Source organism: Grampus griseus (assembly GCF_964374135.1).
Source record: "Grampus griseus genome assembly, chromosome: 19".
In the NCBI taxonomy this organism is placed as follows: Eukaryota; Metazoa; Chordata; class Mammalia; order Artiodactyla; family Delphinidae; genus Grampus; species Grampus griseus.
In genome coordinates, this window is record NC_139013.1 from 10,744,877 (window position 1) to 10,764,013 (window position 19,137).

At 39.9% G+C, this 19,137-nt stretch overlaps 1 protein-coding gene across 1 annotated transcript; it reads right to left on the reverse strand.

The window, feature by feature from the left end:
* Positions 1 to 351: 351 nt before the first annotated feature.
* Positions 352 to 18,921, reverse strand: ZNF283 (zinc finger protein 283). Its single transcript, XM_082676982.1, has 5 exons — positions 18,777 to 18,921; positions 15,634 to 15,700; positions 15,237 to 15,324; positions 12,973 to 13,099; positions 352 to 2,582 (listed from the first exon to the last, which is right to left on the reverse strand). The coding sequence occupies exons 2-5, from the start codon at positions 15,663 to 15,665 to the stop codon at positions 880 to 882; spliced, it is 1,950 nt and encodes a 649-aa protein (XP_082533108.1). The 5' UTR covers positions 15,666 to 15,700; positions 18,777 to 18,921; the 3' UTR covers positions 352 to 879.
* Positions 18,922 to 19,137: the final 216 nt, after the last annotated feature.

Here is a 19,137-nt window from a genome sequence, read left to right on the forward strand (position 1 = left end):
GAAGGAAATTGTGATTCCCACATTAGCCAAATCTTCCTATGGAATGAATATTCTGCTACTTTAACCAGGGAGGTAACAAGGGAGGGATTTCTTGTTCTAATTAAGTCACATTGCGACTTGTCTCATGTTTTAAAAAGTGTGAATGCTGTCTCTCAAATTATCTAGGAAAGGACAAACTTTTTGTTTTTAATTTCCAATCATTCATCGACTGATACTTTTGTAAAATATAATGATGTTATGGCAATATCAAATTGCTATAAAAGTTTCCAGACACTTACTCTCACTTTCTGCATTTATCTCATGATTGACAGGTAACAATTCTGTGGACTGGCAAAAAGTCTCTGGCCAATAGTTTGAGTAGCACTTGTCTAAAAGCCTTCCTACAATTTTAATTCAAAGGATTTCTCATTTGGATGAATTCCCTGATGTATTCTAAGATGTTTACCATGTCTACAAGTCTTCCCACATTCCTTAAATTCACAGGATTTCACAGCAGTATGAATTCTCTGATACGCAGGGCAAGAACCAAATTAAATTTAGATCCTTCCCTTAAAGAGTAATGAGCATAATTTTTCCAATGTTTATGAGACATTGCACCATGAATTAAAGATCTTTACACATTCCCTACATTTAAATGACTTCACATCAGTATAGATGTTCAATAAGATCATACAGAAGTCTAAAGGACTTTTCATATTCCTCATGTTCAAAATATTTCTCACTAGTATGAATTTTCTGGTATCAAGTGAATTGTCCATACACAGGTAAGGCTTTTGCACATTCCCTACATTAATAAGGTTTCTCAAGAGTAAGACTTCTCCTCATGTTAAGTAAGTTGTCTGTACACACACAAAAATATGTTCTTTCACATCTCTTCAATCATAAAGTTTCACCAGTATCAACTGTCTTATTTGAGTAAGCTGTCCATATAAAGACTTCCCCACATTCTTTATATTTGTAGGGTTTATCATTATTATTAGTTCTTTCATGTTGAACATAGCTTGAGCCACAAGTAAATGTCTTTCCAAATTCCTTACATTGATAAGGTTTCTTGCCAGTATGAAATCTCTGATGAACATGAAGTTGATAGCCACTACCAAAGGCCTTCCCACAGTCTTTACATTCATAGGATTTCTCACCAGTATGAACCCGCTCATGTTTAACAAGGCTTGAACCCCAACTAAAGGCCTTCCCACATTCCTTACATTTAAAAGGTTTCTCACCAGTATGGATTTTCTGATGTTGAGTAAGGTGATAGCCACGACTAAAGGCCTTTCCACATTCTTTACATTCATAGGGTTTCTCACCAGTATGGATTCTCTCATGTTGAACCAGACTTGAGCCACAATTAAAAGTTTTCCCACATTCCTTACATTCATAGGGTTTCTTGCCAGTATGAAATATCTGATGTCGAGTAAGTTGATAGCCACTACCAAAGGCCTTTCCACATTCTTTACATTCATAGGATTTCTCACCAGTATGGATTCTCTCATGTTTAACAAGGCTTGAACCCCAACTAAAGGCCCTCCCACAATCTTTACATTCAAAGGGTTTCTCACCAGTATGGATTTTCTGATGTTGAGTAAGGTGATAGCCTCGACTAAAGGCCTTTCCACATTCTTTACATTCATAGGGTTTCTCACCAGTATGGATTCTCTCATGTTGAACCAGACTTGAGCCACAATTAAAAGACTTCCCACATTCCTTACATTCATAGGGTTTCTTGCCAGTATGAAATATCTGATGTCGAGTAAGTTGATAGCCCCAACAAAAAGCCTTTCCACATATTTTACATACATAAGGTTTCTTACCAGTGTGGATTTTATGATGCTGAGTAAGTTGATAGCCACGACTGAAGGCCTTCCCACATTCTTTACATTTATAAGGTTTCTCACCTGTATGAATTATCTCATGTTTAGCAAGGCTTGAGCCCCAAAAAAAGGCCTTTCCACATTCTTTACATTCATAAGATTTCACACCAATATGAATTTTCTGATGTTGAGTAAGGTGATAGCCACGACTGAAGGCCTTCCCACATTCTTTACATTCATAGGGCTTCTCGCCAGTATGAATTCTCTCATGTTTAACAAGGCTTGATCCCCAACTAAAGGTCTTCCCACATTCCTTACATTCATAAGGTTTCTCACCAGTATGAAATCTCTGATGCACAGTGAGTTGATAGGCACTTAAAAAGTCTTTCCCACATTCTTTACATTCAAAATGTTTTTCAGCCATATGAATTCTCTCATGTTGAACAAGTTTTGAGCCATGACTACAAGCCTTCCCACATTCCTTACAAACGTAGGGTTTCTCTTGATTATGAATTTTTTGATGTGCAGTAAGAGATTTATGTTTTCTGTAAGTGGGCACTTTTTCATAGCTGATTATCATTTGATTGAAGTATCCCTCTTGATGTCCCTGGAGGCCCTCAAATCTTCTCTTACACTTCCAATTATTTTTGAAAAGGAATGCCTCAAAGCCAAGGGTTTTACTTCTTTCCTTTATCTCCTGTTGGGGAAAATTTATTTCAAAAATGTCCTTTTTTGCAAATGTATTTTTGGTCTCATATGTTGACTCCAACTCTGAAAGAAAACAAGAAAACCACACATTTTATTGCCTTTACCAGAAAAAAGCCCTTTATAGTAGAAATAAAGACAAATTGAAAAGAATACCCATAAGTGAACTCAATCAGGAGACTTACTGAATTCCTAAGCACAAGCCTCTCCCCTGTCCAACAACAAACTCAGCTTTGATTTTCCAGTTCTTGTGATATTAATGTTCTGATATGACAGTTTTCTGGAGGATTCCACAAAGATCACTTTAACAAGTCCCTCATCTTCCTGTGTAAATGATCTCTTAAACCAAAATGTGCCCTTCCACTAGTCAAGTCACTGGGCAAAGGATATTAGGATCTGAGTTCAGGGCTGCTCAGGTGACTGGAATTTGTGGTTCAAGATTTATCAGAGAAAGAAGTCATGCAAAGAAGTTCCGGGAATCTATACAGGGATTCTCCCTTGGATCTGTAACTGAATGTCGTTATGCATCCACAAGATGCCTCTCCACAACGTGACTGGGGTACTCTCAGAGATTCTAGAGGTTGTACACTGGAGTGCCAACCCAACCTGAATGGAAAGACCTCAGTGAACACCCTCAAGCATTTATCTGATGCCTCTCAAAGGCCATATATTGAAAGTAAGAACCACACCCTGGAGAAGTAGTTCTCAAATTTTTTGGTCTCAGTATCTCTTATACTCTTAAATATTGGTAAATCCCTTGCTTGCACATGCATAAGTATATTTGAAATACAAAATATACAAATCTAGTATTTTTGCCTATTGGTGATTGTATAATATTTTGGTTGAGCTATTAAATGGTGGATGAGTACTGTGGATGTGATTGTGGGAAGTAATTTTAATCATGAATTAAACTGCACTAACTATTGCTCTTTTAACAATGTCTTATTGCTTTGTATACATTTACATTTGGGTGTAAAGACTGTGTGTATATCCAAAAGGAAGCCACAGTATTTAAATTGACCAACCTAATACTACAACTACTTTGAGATGACCAAATGTCAACTAAAAGGAGTACAGTTTTGTACAACTTAGCATCAACAAATAGGTCAACAAATTTGAATTGGGGGCTTCCCTGGTGGCGCAGTGGTTGAGAGTCCGCCTGCCGATGCAGGGGACACGGGTTCGTGGCCCGGTCTGGGAGGATCCCACATGCCGCGGAGCGGCTGGGCCCGTGAGCCATGGTCACTAAGCCTGCGCGTCCAGAGCCTGTGCTCCGCAACGGGATAGGCCACAACAGTGAGAGGCCCGCATACAGGAAAAAAAAAAAAATTGAATTGGGCTTGTATTATAATTACCTGGACTTGAATGTTAAGTGTTATGCTTAACAGTGTTAGTAAATGAATACAGGTTTAACTTCTTTTTAGATGTTTAAAAAAAAAGCACTGAGAACCCAAAAGAGGTTTTGTTTATGTGGGTTATATCTTTTGATATTTACCACATTAGAAATTAAAATAGAAATTTAAAGATTTATTAATTATTTTAAACTGACAATAAATCATTAAATGTTAACAAATAATATTAAATAATTAAATTTTCCCAAACAAAAAAATTAATGAATTATTGTTTTAATCTTCTGCAAATCTCTTTAATATCTGGTATAACAGACGACAACTGGATTCTCACATCTGCTTTTGCATTCAATCTGTAACAATGCTATTTTGGTTGAAGGATATGAAGAAAATCCAGCCTCTCACAGATGTGTAATTGTAAAATGGCAGAATAGTCTATGAACCTGTTCAGGTAATTTTGGGTGTTATTCTTTGATACTACAGTAAAAATTGAGACGTGGTGGTTTCTTAAAGATTAGTTCCAATGTGGAATATGCAACCATACCGGTGAACTTTTCATACTACATTACATTAAAATCCATTGCACTTTGGATGATTTTTTATCCATGCATAATTTTGTACTATGTACTGGTTATCTGAAAAACAGTGGTTCACTGAGTTATGCAGATCTTTGAAATGTTGACATATTTCATTACATGATATCAAAAAATCACGTTAATAATATCACCTCACCAGAAATTTTTTTATTTATTGGGAAGCTGTAAATCTCAAAATAATAGATATAAGCTTCATACAATTCTAATTTTTACTTAAAATTTTGAATTTTATCATTGGCAACAAATACTTTCAGTTGCTCTTAAAGTGACAGGCTCATTTACAAGAAAATGTTTTCCAAATACCCAAGCCTAAAGAACCATAGTTTGTCTCATTCTTCCAAGGGAAAAAAAAAAACAAAACCAAAACCAAAACTGTGTTCCATGAAAAAAGCAGCTAGTTTAACTCACAATTCAAACATCGGCACAGGTGGTTTCCCTCAAGGCAACCACTGTACCTTAGTATACAGCAAAAGAGCTTAATGGAGACTTCCCATTTCATCATACAGAACATTCTAAAAATGTATCCTCAAGGATCAAGATTTAATAAAATGAAGCCCCAGAGCAGGGTACTAAAGGTCAACCAGCATGAGGAGGGTTTCAGTATAAAAGGGTTGTCCTATGTCAGGAGTCAGAATGCAAGCAGAGTAAGCACAAGTGTCTGTGTGTGAGTGACCTGGTATGGGTTGTCACAGCCCAAGTGGGATGAGACAGGCAATCACATGATCAAGGTGGTGGTGGTGGTGTTGATAATAGAAGACTGGTTACACATAGAGAGTTTGATCAGATAAGTACAGTTGTCCCTTGGGATCCTTGGGGGATTGGTTCCAGAACCCACCTCAGAACCCATACCTGAGGATGCTAAGTCCCATAATCGGCCCTCCTTTTCCACAGATGCAGAACACATAGAAATGAAGGGTCAACTGTATATTTATTGAAAAATAATCTGCATATAAGTGGACCTGCATAGTTCAAACCCATGTAGTTCAAGGGTTGACAATAAATACATTAAGGATAATAGAACCCAGGTTTTTCACTGTCAGAAAAGGGAGTTAGAAATATGGAAAGTGAATAAGCTGAAATGAAACCTGTAGTGTTGAAATGGAATTGGAGATATCTGTATGAACTCATGGTTTCAATCTATAGATGTAAATGTGTGTGCATGTATACGTATGTATGCATATGAACATATTCCCTACTCTGTCCACTGAGAGGGCCTAGGGACAGCCATCCCCCAGCAGCAATGAGCAAATCTAGTACCCAGATTCTGGCTTCTAAATAGCATTCTCAACTAAAAGGAACCAGGACACCTTGAAGAAATGGCTGACTTTAGGGCTGGAGCAGGGAAAGTGCAAGATGAGCCTGGAACATGGTGTGGGGAAGAAAATAAGGAGGTGCTCTAAGTGTGATGGAGACATGCCAAAGGACACAGAAACCACTGCTGAGAGAATTCCCACTGGTCAAATCCAGGACCAGCTTCAAAATAAAAAATGGGAAGAACAGATTACAACCCACTGACTAGAAATCCAACATATGAGTAAGTTTAAAGTTTGAAGAGGAATACAATACTTAATAGTCTCAAAGTTCCTCCTCACAAAAGGCTCATTAAAGGAAAAAGATTAACTTCACAGGGAGGAGGCCCGTGGACACTACCATAATCACCTGCTCAAAGTAAGCATCATCAATAATGACAAATCATTTGCTCCACCTGACAGAATGCAAGGAGAACACACCATCAGTTCTGTGATACTCCTGCCAAAGATGCATAATCCAAATCTAATCATGAGGAAAGAGCAGACAAACCCAAACTGAAGAACACTGTACAAAATAACAGGGCTGGAATCTTCAGAAGTAACAAGAAATGGGTATTTTGATAGGGAATGCATTAAATCTGTAGATTGCTTTGGGTAGTATGGTCATGTTAACGATATTAATTCTTGTAATCCAAGAGCATGGGATATCTTTCCATTTCTTTGAATCATTTTTAATTTCCTTTATCAATGTTTTATAGTTTTCAGCATATAGGTCTTTCACCTCCTTGGTTAAGTTTATTCCTAGGTACTTTATTTTGGACATGAGTTTAAATGGAATTTTTTTTTTTTTTTTTTTTTACTTTCTGGTATTTCACTGTTAGTATAAAGAAATGCAACATTTTCTGTATACTAATCTTGCATCCTGCTACCTTGCTGAATTTATTTTTTAGTTCTGATAGTTTTTGTGTGAAGTCTTTATGGTTCTTTATATGGAGTATCGTGTCATTTGCAAATAGTGACAATTTTACCTCTTCCCTTCCAATTTGGATACCTTTTATTTCTTTTTCTTGTCTGAATTCTGTGGCTAGGACTTCCCAATACTTTGTTGAATAGAAGTGGTGGGAGTGGGCATCCTTGTCTGGTTCCTGAAGTTAGTGAGAAGGCTTTCAGCTTTTCACCACTGAATACTATTGATATGTTGGCTGTGGGTCTGTTGTAAATGGCTTTTATTATGTTGAGATATGTTCCCTCTATACCCACTTTAGTGAGAGTTTTTATCAAGAACGGATGTTGAATTTTATCAAATGCTTTTTCTGTGTCTATTGAGATGATCATGTGGTTTTCCTCTTTTCTTTTGTTAATGTGGTGTATGTATCACAGTGATTGATTTGCATATGTTGAACCAGCCTTGTGACCCTGGAACGAATCCAACTGACCATGGAGTATGATCCTTTTTATGTATTGTTGGATTCAGTTTGCTAATATTTTGTTGAGAATTTTTGCATCTATATTCATCAATGATATTGGCCTGTAATCTTCTTTTTTTGTAGTGTCTTTGTCCGGTTTTGGTATCAAAGTGATGACGGCTTTATAGAATGAATTTGGAAGCATTCCCTCTTCAATCTTTTGGAGTAGTTTGAGAAGGATAGGTAGAAGTTCTTTGTGTGTTTGGTATAATCCCCCAGAGAAGCCATCCAGTCCTGGACTTTCTGTTTGCATGGAGTTTTTTTAAATTACAGATCCTATTTCATTTCTAGTGATCAGTCTCTTCAAGTTATCTGCTTCTTGATTCAGTTTTGGCAGGCTGTATGTTTCTAGAAACTTGTCCGTTTCTTCTAGGTTGTCCAATTTGTTGGCATATAACTGTTCATAGTATTCTCTTATGATTTTTTGTATTTTCATGGTACTGGTTGTTGTTTCTCCTCTTTCATTTCTTATTTCGTTTATTTGGGTTGTATCTCTTTTCTTCTTGGTGAGCCTGGCAAGAAGTTTGTTGATTTTGTTTATCTTTTCAAAAAAACAGCTCCTGGTTTTATTGACCTTTTCTATTGTTGTTTTGATCTCTTTTTTATTTATTTCCTCTCTGACCTTTATTGTGTCCTTCCTCTTGTTGACTTTGGGTTTTGTTTGTTCTTCTTTTTCTAATTCTTTTAGGTGGTGGGTTAGGTTATTTGAAATTTTTCTTATATCTTGAGGAAGGCCTGTATCACTGAGAACTTCTTAGAACTGCTTTGGTGCATCCCATTCATTTGTAAGTTGTGTTTTCATTGTTGTTTGTCTCAGTTTTCACAGAACTAGAACAAATAATCCTAAAATTTATACAGAACCACAAAAGACCCAGAATTGAAAAAGTAATCCTGAGAGGAAAAACAGCTGGAGGCATAACTCTTCCAGACTTAAGACAATATTACAAAGCTACAATAATCAAAACAGCATGGTATTAGCACAAAAACAGACATATTGATCAATGCAACAGAATAGAGAGCCCAGAAATAAACCCATACATCTACGGTCAATTAATCTACGACAAAGTAGACAAGACATACAATGAAAAAAAGACAGTCTCTTCAACAGTGGTGTTGGGAAAGCTGAACAGCTACATGTAAATCAATGAAATCAGAACACTCCCTCACACCATATACAAAATGGTTTAAAGACGTAAATATTAAGACATGACACCATAAAACTCCTAGAAGAGAAACAGGCAAAACATTCCTGGACATAAATCATAGAAATATTTTCTTCGACCAGTCTCCCAAGGCAAGAGAAATAAAAGCAAAAATAAACAAATGGGACCTAATCAAACTTAAAAGCTTTTGCATAACAAAAGAAATCATCAACAAAATGAAAAGACAACATACAGAGTGGGAGAAAATATTTGCAAATGATGCGACCAACAGGGGTTAATTTCCAAAATATACAAACAGCTCAAACAAATCAGTATTAAAAAAAAAACAACCCAATCAAAAAATAGGCAGGAGACCTAAATAGACATTTTTCCGAAGAAGACATACAGATGGCCAACAGGCACATGAAAGGATGCTCAACATCAGTAAGTACTAGAGAAATGCAAGCCAAAACTGCAGTGAGGTATCACCTCACACCGGTCAGAATGGCCACCCTCAAAAAGTCTACAAATAATAAATGCTGGAGAGGGTGTGGAGAAAAGGGAACCCTCATACAGTGTTGGTAGGAATATAAATTGGTGCACTCACTATGGAAAACAGTATGGAGGTTTCTTAAAAAACTAAAAATAGAGCTACCATATGATCCAGTAATCCCATTCCTGGGCATATATTCCAAAAAGATGAAAACTCCAATTCAGAAAGATACATGCACCCCAATGTTTATAGTGGCACTATTTACAATAGCCAAGGCATGGAAACAATCCAAGTGCCCATCAATAGACAATTCGTTTTAAAAGATGTGGTGTATATACACAATGGAATATTACTCAGCCATAAAAAAGAAAGAAATATTGCCATTTGCAGCAACATGGATGGACCTAGAGAATATCATACTAAGTGAAGTAAGTCAGAGAAAGACAAATATTATATGATATCACTTATATGTGGAATCTAAGAAATAGTACAAATGCATCTATATACCAAACAGAAGCAGACTCACAGACATAGAAAACAAACTTATGGTCACCAAAGGGGAAAGTGGGGGGGGGATAAATTAGGAATATAGGATTAACAGATACAAACTACTATACACAGAATAAACAACAAGGATTCACTGTACAGCATAAGGAACTATATTCAATACCTTGTAATAACCTATAATGGAATATAATCTAAAAATATATATATTCTTAAGACAAAACCCCCAAAACTGTATACTGTCTAGCCCTTGCCTATCTCCGTGACCCAAATTCTTAGCACATGCTCCTTTACTAACTCTACCCTGGCCTTCTTAGAGTTCCTCCAATAAAGTTCCTTACCAACCTTAGGGCCTTTGCCATTCACTGTGATTGATATATTCCGCCCCCAGGTATTCATATAACTTGATCCCAGGCTTCATGTCTCTATTCAAGAAAGCTTTCCCTGACCATCTTATCTGAATTGGCCCTTTCAATTTTCATCATTTTCTATTCTCTTACGCTGTTTGCCTCTCCTGAACAACATGTTTCATTACATGATACTATTTATCTACTTGTTTACTTATTTTATGTTTCTCCTCAACTACATAAAGTGCATGAGAATAAGCAACTTATCAATCTTGTTCCTGATTGTATTAATAGTGCCCAGTACAATGCCTGGCTAGGAGTAGGCACTCCAAATGTTTGAAGAATTTATGAATGAATATGTATATTCATTCACATACACACACAAATGCAAAAGAGCTGGAAAGCACCTGCAACCCAACATGTAAGTAAAATGGTTCCACTGGGAACAAAAAAGAACACTTTCCTCACTGAAATGGGAGGGAATTATAAGAAGAAAAACAAGGAGCCTGGGAAATGAGATGAAGATGAAGTTCCTTTTGTAGCTCAAACTGAGATCTCTATCTCCTCCCAGGCCTTGGTCCTTCATAAGGAGTTTCCAAATACCATCCCAGCTGTTCCCCTTTCTCCTCCTCTGTGACCTGTGAGGTTGTTCCTGCACTGATGGTTCCCTCCTGCCTTTGCCTTCCTGTAATGCGACTTCTTGTACCCCACCCACCCCTCAACTACCCAGGGCTCTTCTTGCTCCAATAATGTCATCATAGCTGGCTTAGAAATGGAGTGTGTGCTTGCAAGAAAAGAAATGCCAAATGGTGTAAGGGTTTTGTTCTGTGTTTTTTTTTTAATTTTAAGGGCAAAACATTTGGTTAAATTTGCAATAAAGTAAAGGTAAAAATAATATTGGTGAAGACTTCAGAGAAGAGAAGGATGGTGGGAATGAAGAACATGAGATCATATAAGTAGGAAAATGATCTTGTTTTAGACTCATTCAGGTTCTATCTCTTTAGAGCAAACAGAACACAGTGGTTAAGAACACAGATTCTGGAGCCAGACTTCCTAGGTTCAGTTGTTGCCACTGCATCCCCACCAGCTGTGTGACCTTGGGAGGGCACTTAAACTGTATGTACCTCAGTAATCTCATCTATAAAAAGGGTTAAAAATAGTACCTACCTCATGGGGATCCTGTAAAAGTTAAATAACTTCATGTATTTGCTCTGCTTAGAACAGGGCCTGGTTTATAGTAAGCACAATGTTAACTATTATCATTATTATTGTTACTGTTGTTATTTTGCTTAAGTGGAAACAAGTTTTGTGAGACATTTCTAGGATTTAACTTAGTGTAGGATTTAACTTTGTAAAGTGCAAAGTTCACAGATTGTAACTTTCAACTTCAAATATGTTGGAAGTAAAGGAACGTATTCACTTAGTATGAATTTCTGTTCAATCCACTGCTACATAAATTGGAGAGGCTCTTTTGAAAGCCAGAGTATGTCAGGATCCTGTTTCTAGCTGTACTCCCCATACATGGGTCAGAATATAACAAAGAGCGGCGATTCTTTAGTATGCATAAAAATCACCTGGGGATCCTGTGTAAATGTAGATTCTGTTCTGCAGCTCTGGGGTAGGACTCGACGAGCTGCATTTCTAACAAGCCCCGGGGACTTCCCTGCTGGTGCAGTGGTTAAGAATCCACCTGCCGAATAAAGATGCAGACTTAGAGAACAGACTTGAGGACATGGGGCCAGGGTGGGAGTAGGGGGCTGGGGGCTGGGATGAAGTGAGAGAGTAGCACTGACATATACACACCTCCAAATGTAAAATGGATGGCTAGTGGGAAGCTGCTGCACAGCACAGGGAGATCAGCTCCATGCTTTGTGACGACCTAGAGGGGTGGGACAGGGAGGATGGGAGGGAGGTTCAAGAGGGAGGGGATATGTATACTTATAGCTGATTCACTTTGCTGTACAACAGAAACTAACGCAACATTGTAAGGCAATCATAGTCCAATAAAGATATGAAAAAAAAAAATCCGCCTGCCAGTGCAGGGGCACGGGTTCGATCTCTGGTCCAGGAAGATCCCACATGCTGCGGAGCAACTAAGCCAGTGTGCCACAACTACTGAGCCTGTGCTCTAGAGCCCACAAGCCACAACTACTGAGCCCACATGCCACAACTACTGAAGCCCATGCGCCTAGAGCCCGTGCTCCACAACAAGAGAAGCCACTGCAAGGAGAAGCCCAAGCACCACAATGAAGAGTAGCCCCCTCCTGACGCAACTAGAGAAAGCCCGCACGCAGCAACAAAGACCCAATGCAGCCAAAAATAAATAAATTAATTAATTTTTTTAAAAAAGTTACTCTAACAAGCCCCGGAAGAAGCTGATGATAGATATTTGTGTAATGCTTAACAATAAAAAAATTAAAACCCCACATAAAGCAAATCATGGCTTCTAACCACTAAGAGAACAATCCACATTCTTCCCCAAAACCAACAATGCTGCCTGTCACCTGGATCCTGCCTGTCTCCCTGACTCACTTCTTGGTACCCTCTCCTTCACTAACTCTGCTCTGGCCTTTCTATGGTTCCTAATACAAAAGAACCACACTTTCAGGACTTCCCTGGTGGCGCAGTGGCTAAGAATCCGTCTGCCAATGCAGGGGACACGGGTTCGATCCCTGGTCCAGGAAGATCCCACATGCCGCAGAGCGACTAAGCCCGCACGCCACAACTACTGAGCCCACGTGCCACAACTACTGAAGCCTGCGTGCCTAGAGCCCCTGCTCCACAACAAGAGAAGCCACCGCAATAAGAAGCCCCTGCATCTCAACGAAGAGTAACCCTCCCTGGCCGCAGGCAGCTAGAGAAAGCCCACGTGCAGCAATGAAGACCCAACGCGGCCAAAAGATAAGTAAATAGAAAATAAATAAATTTATTTTAAAAAAAAGAACCACACTTTGAGTAGCAAGGACACAGATCATCTATAGAAATGTTGAAGCTAAACACAGTATGAAATCTGGTTTCTTTGACAGTGGTTATGAAATAAACATCCCATAATGCAAATCCAGCTCTTTGGTCATTAAAGAAGAGAGGCCATTACAGAAAGGGCCAGAGGAAGGTTGAAGCTCACTGAGGGATGGGACGATCGAGGTGCTCAATGAACCCATTTCTAAGCCAACAAATACCAAAACATTCCTTTGAGAACACAGAGGAGAAATTCACCTGGTTTCTTCAAAGATAGCCCTGTAATTCCTAGTGCAGAAAGCTGATGTTCCAGAAAGGAGATTCTAAACTATTTCAGGCAGACGAACTTACCCAGTGAGACCAAGTTGCTATAGTTCTCCAACATCACATCCACATACAAGTCTCTCTGAGCAGGGTCCAGGAATTCCCACTCCTCCTGAGAGAAGTCAATGGCCACATCCCTGAATGTCACCAAGCCCTAAAACCAAAAACCCACACATTACTTGTGAAATTAAAGAAATTTAGAAACTATTTCCAAGAGGAAAAAAGAGGAGTATGAAGCATAAACTATAAGAAGAGGAAAATATAACGATCCAGTCGGCTGGAAGCCTGTGAGACGTATGGGTAGGGAAAAGTAAAGAAATTAGTATGACTAAAGCAGACTGTCTACATGTTCTAGAAGAAACCTATTACAGCAGAACTTCCTGGATACTGTGAGGTAACTCAGCTATCCAGACCTGTCTGATAATGCATAAAATAATGTTTCTCTTCTATTAAATAAAAATAGTGTTGGGGGAAGGGGATGGGGGCGTTTATGGGTGTGTATACATACATACAACTTGCTAAGTGCCTGCCTCACAAATTCTTATTTATTTATGGCTGCGTTGGGTCTTCGTTGCTGTGCGGGCTTTCTCTAGTTGCGGCGAGCGGGGGCTCCTCTTCGTTGTGGTGCACGGGCTCTAGGCGCGCGGGCTTCAGCAGTTGTGGCTCGTGGACTCTAGAGTGCAGGCTCAGTAGTTGTGGCGCACGGGTTTAGTTGCTCCGCGGCATGTGGGATCTTCCTGGACCAGGGCTCGAACCCATGTCCCCTGCATTGGCAGGCGGATTCTTAACCAGTGTGTCACCAGGGAAGTCTCATAAATTCTTTATAAATGTGAACTGCTACACCATCTTTTCCCTTTAAGAAATACCAAAAACACACAAAAACTTTTTTTCCAAATGCCCTATAAAATCTCTTATTTTAGAAAAATGATTTCAATTAAGGATTATCATTAAGCCTCAAGTGAACCATGCTGTGAGATTATATCATCAGCATTTTTTCTTATTATGATGAATCAAATATGTAAAATGTTTTTATTACCTGCAATTCAGTTCATCATGTGGATATATGAGATTAATAACTATTATACATTCAGGTTGAACAAAACTTCCAAGATTTTCTTAATTCTAGGAGTCTATTATCAGCCAGTACTTAAGAATCTGGATCATCTTTTTACATGGTACCATCAACCACCTGTTGCTTAACACATTCCTTGTTCCCAAGTTGGAAGATATTGATAGAGTATATCAGACACAACACAGGTGTCACATCCTGGTCAATAACTAAACAGACTTTGACACTGGTGTTTACTGATAAGGGAGTCCCTGGAAAGAACCACTCACTCCCCGCTCTAATCCTAAAAGCTTGCAAAGCATGTGATCCCATACAAACTGAGGCTATGCCGAAGAAATCCCATATTCCATCTCGTCTTTCTGGAAAACTCAGGTCTGTGAAGAAGTTCCACGTTTTCCTGTGTGGTCCAAAGGGACCCTCATCACTAACTCATCACACCGCAGACCTGTCTTGGGAATGAGAAATTCTGATAAGGGAAATGGGGCAGCCCTGGCCGAACAAAGATGGAAGTGATGACAAAAGGCAAGACCCAAGACAGCCTGCCATGGATACGTCCCAGTTAAACACCAAAGCTCTTCCAGATAATACACAGACTACTGAAACTGTTCTCGTGGGTGGCCATCCAGCTGGCTAAGGGCAGAGTATCCTGACCGACTTCTTTGCTAGCTGTATCTTAGCCTGAAAAAGAAAAACAATTGGGGGAACTTCAGCCATTTTTTTCTAGATAGGACATGAACTAATCAGCATCTTAGCTTGAAAAAGAGAAACTGTTGTTTTCCAAATGTCTGCAGTCTTTCATTCTCTCCTCTTTCCTTCTTCTATGAAATCCTCTTTGTGCCTTTGAAAGATGAACTCAATCTACTGTTGGTTTTCCTTGTATACAAATAAAAGCGAGCTGATTGTTCTCTATATTTCTTTACATTATTCTGTGACAGACACTCAAATATTTCCCTTAAAGGACTCCATTCCTTCACTGCTCTTGATGGAAGACTGAACCGCAGGAGACGTTGAGTAATGTGCTCAATGAATATGATGTCACTGATTGGAAAAGGCACAGAGGGAGGACGCTGGGCTCTTTGGCATCATCCTTTACTGGAACAGAAGGAACCGAGAAGCAGGTTCAGGCATGGGGTTCTGTTAAGTAGAAAGCTTTAGGGTTAATTCAGGAAAAGATTCACATGACCTAAAAATCACAACACTTCAAGGAGAAATACCAACTTACGTCAGTCATGGTTCTAGAATTGCAGGAACTAATTAATGCTCCATAGGGTTCCTCTACTGGTGAAGCACAGAGTCCAGAAAAGCCAGAGCTGCAGAAGGAAAAAGAAGCTTTAGATCAGGTGTGCTTAAGTGATCCTGTCCTGCCTTAAGCAACTGAATAAAAATACATCAAAATATTAGAGATGATTAACTCTACAGGATATAATTTTAACTTCCTTCTCTATACATTCCCTGGATTGCTGAATTTTTTGCAACACACCCGCATTAACTCCATAATCAGAAAAATAAAGATATTTCCAAACGTAGAAAACTGAGTGACAGGGAATTCAGTCATTAGGAAAACTGAACAAACAGGCCCAACACTGAAAATCGGTGGGTCTGAAACAAATGACACCTACCAGCTCTTCAACATCTTGTAGCTGTAGCTCATCACTACAGTGAGACACTTTCACTGTCAAGATTCTCCTGTGAATGAACACAAATTATGTAAGTCCCCTTCAAAGTCGCAGCAAGGAAATATATGCATATAAACAGAACAATATTTGGTACAGAGTAGATACTTAACAAGTGTGGCTACACCTCTCTAATTCTTCACTGAATGGTCAATTTAAAACATTTGGATACAATCCTTGAAAAATGTCTTTCAAAACTCTCTCTTATTGGATGGCATCCATATATAACTCATAATATTCTTAAGTACTTTTGTTCATAACTATAACTATTGCTTGATATTTTATCATTTACATTTTCCCTTCCTTTGATTCTTTATAAACATAATGTTTATTAGGTGCATATTATTCCATCAAATGGTATACCGCATTTACTTAACTGTTTCCATGTCATTGGATTCTAAATTTGTAAAAGCTCCTTCCAAGCTATTATAATTTTATTCCAGACAAATGGAACTAGATCTTTTTGGGGTCACGCATACTCGGTAATCTCATGAAATTAGGGACACTCTGCCCACTTAGAAAATTAATTTACAAATATTTACAAAAATTCTGTCTCTATTTCAAGGGATCTGTGATCACCTGGATGCTTATAAATGGAATAAGAAGACCTCAGGTTAAGATTTCCTGTTCTAGACCATTTGAGCCCCTGGTAACTTTTTCAAACTTGCAAGCACCCACCACAATCATTTTATTTCTCTTCATATTTTGATCTATAAAAAGTTGATGTGGAATGATCCAGAATCACCACATAACAGCAAATCTTAATATTTACTAAGCCTGTATCATGGGGCAGGCCCTGTTCTATGGAGCTTTACACATATGAACTCGACTTACATCATTATAACTCCATTAGGTAGGTATTACTTTGTTCCAATTTTGTAGACATGGCACAGAGAGCCTGAGTCGTTTATTTACACTCACACAGCAAGTAACAGGTAGAGCTGGATCCAGATGCTCTAGATCCAGAGCCTTACTCTTAACCACAGCACAGTACTACCTCTCAGACCCGCACAGAATTGGACCTGAAATAACTCACGTTTGGCAATGCTACAGATTTCTACCTAAAAATTATCTGAAAGTCTCTGCCCTTGTGGGTACAAACTGCAAACCACTACTGTAATAGGGAAGAACCTTTATGTTCTATTACAAGTTAATCACTAAAGATATGTTGCCTATAAGCTTAAATTATACATAATGGCCCATCTCTGGGAACCCTGCCTAAACCCCCCAGGTAATGAGCATTAAGCTAAAATACCTTTGTTTAGCTCACAGGAAACATCCTGACCAGATTCACCTACGAATGCCCACAGGGAGGAAAAAATGAACACATCCCCTCCAGAGGCTGACAGGAACCAGGAAATGTTTGACTTCACTCCCTCCCCTTTCAGTATAAAAGAAGCCTGAATTCTAATTCAGGCCAGATGCTTCTTTGGGACATGAGCCCACCGTCTTCTCAGTCTGCTGGCTTTCTGAATAAAGTCGCTATTCCTTGCCCCAACAACTCGTCTCTCGATTTATCGGCCTGTCCTGGGGCAAGTAGTTTGAGCTTGGACTTGGCAACACCATGCTCAAACCTCAATCACATTCCCACCCCTGAAAGCCTCACAACATTGTAATTTACTACCTGAAATAACCAATCCCCTCCTACCTTGCCTTGCTTTGAAAACCATGACTGTGGAACAGATAAAAAATAATTTGTATTCGATACCACCTAAATGCTAATCTCCTCAAGTAATCATAGTCTAAAATAAAGCCCTAACATCCCACCTCCAGCCCACCTTTTGGAGGTGGTGTGCTTCTATACCATCAGAATGCTTAGAGACTTCCCTGGCAGTCCAGTGTTAAGACTCCGCCCTTCCACTGCACGAAGGAGGGGCGGGTCCCATCCCTGGTCGGCAAACTAGGATCCTGCGTGCCACGCGGTCGGGCCAAAAAAAAAAAAAAATTGCTTAGAAAGGGAAAATGTACTGGAGGATTTGAACAATTTGCCATATGAACGGATGGCTACTGACTGAGGAAAAGGACAATAGGGGGCCTCTGGGAAGAGGGAGGCACCAGCATGATGGGTCATTCACCAGAAGAAAGACCCAAGATAGACACTACTAGTCAAGTGTCTTGAAAAATAGTCAAGATATTTCTGGTCAAGGAAAGCAAATAGCGTCATGATCTAAAAACAAAAGTAACTATGAATAAAAAAGAAACACAAATTCACCTGAACCTTAATTTCTAAATATGCAACAATTCTGTCCTTCTCAGGGTCCTTTTCAGAAACCCAGCAGCAACTAGGGTTGGGGGGGATGGGCGTTAGGGGCAGCAGGAGGGGGTGGGGAGAAATCACGAGACACCAGTATTTCTTGGAACACAGACAAACCTAACTAAAATCAAAACAAAATAAAACACTCCCCAGGGCCACATCTGCCTTCATCCACAAACGGAACATACACAAACGGAACTCAAAGGGAAACTGGAATTGAGTTGACAGCAGTTCTTGGGGACAGAGGTCTGTTGGTAGTGGAGCTGAAACAGGTAGCCGGTCCCCCAAGGAGGTGATTTTTCTAGGAATCCTACCTGTAGGACCTCCCCAATCATGTCTTTCCAGGAGCCTGTCACAAGGACACGTCCAAATGTCAAATTTTCATCCCAAGACTAGATCTGTACTTTCTTACTGGAAACGTACATTCTAGGGCTTAGTCCTGGAATTCTTTTCTTGCGGTCACTTAACTCTGGCAGCCCCTAAGAGAGTCTAGAAGGAACCTAGAGCATCCCGCCCAAGCAAACCACACCTACAAACAAGGTCACGCACTTCATGATCCCGTCACACATTCCCAATAGCACACACCGTTAGGGAGACACACCCCGGCCCTGTCACGCCGTCTGTCACACACCATCCTTCTCAGCCTCTCGTTCGCACACAGGCTTGAGGCTCCGGACACGACTCGCCCTGTCCGCTGCCCGGGCCTTCTCACCTCGAGCGCCTCCCAGTGTCACCCCCACACGCACTGCTGGTTCCGACAAGGCTCTGGCGAAGTCCGCTGAGCCCTCCCACCCTCACCCGGCGCTGATCACTTCCTCGGACGCGACTAACTCACCGCGCAGAGTCCAAAAATCTCGAAGACACCGGAAAGGCACCCAGAAACGGAGGTTAGTTTGGGCCCAGAGGGTCATGGGAAATAAGAGCCGGAACATCCTCTGAGGCTCGGAGCCCGACGCTTCCAGGCGCTCTCCGCAGGCAATCTCGCCCTGCCCCGAGAGGTCCTGTGCCCTGAGACTTCTGGGAAATGTAGTCCGCGGCAGACGAATCCCCAGAAGCTGGGAACCTGGACCTTCAGAATGCTCGCAGCATGCAACTCGGCTCCGCCTATCAGAGACGCCTTTTCTAAAGCCCACCCGAATCTCTGGTCTTAGGTGGGAGGAATAGTTCGAGTCTTGGTCGAGCCTAGTGGCTCAGTA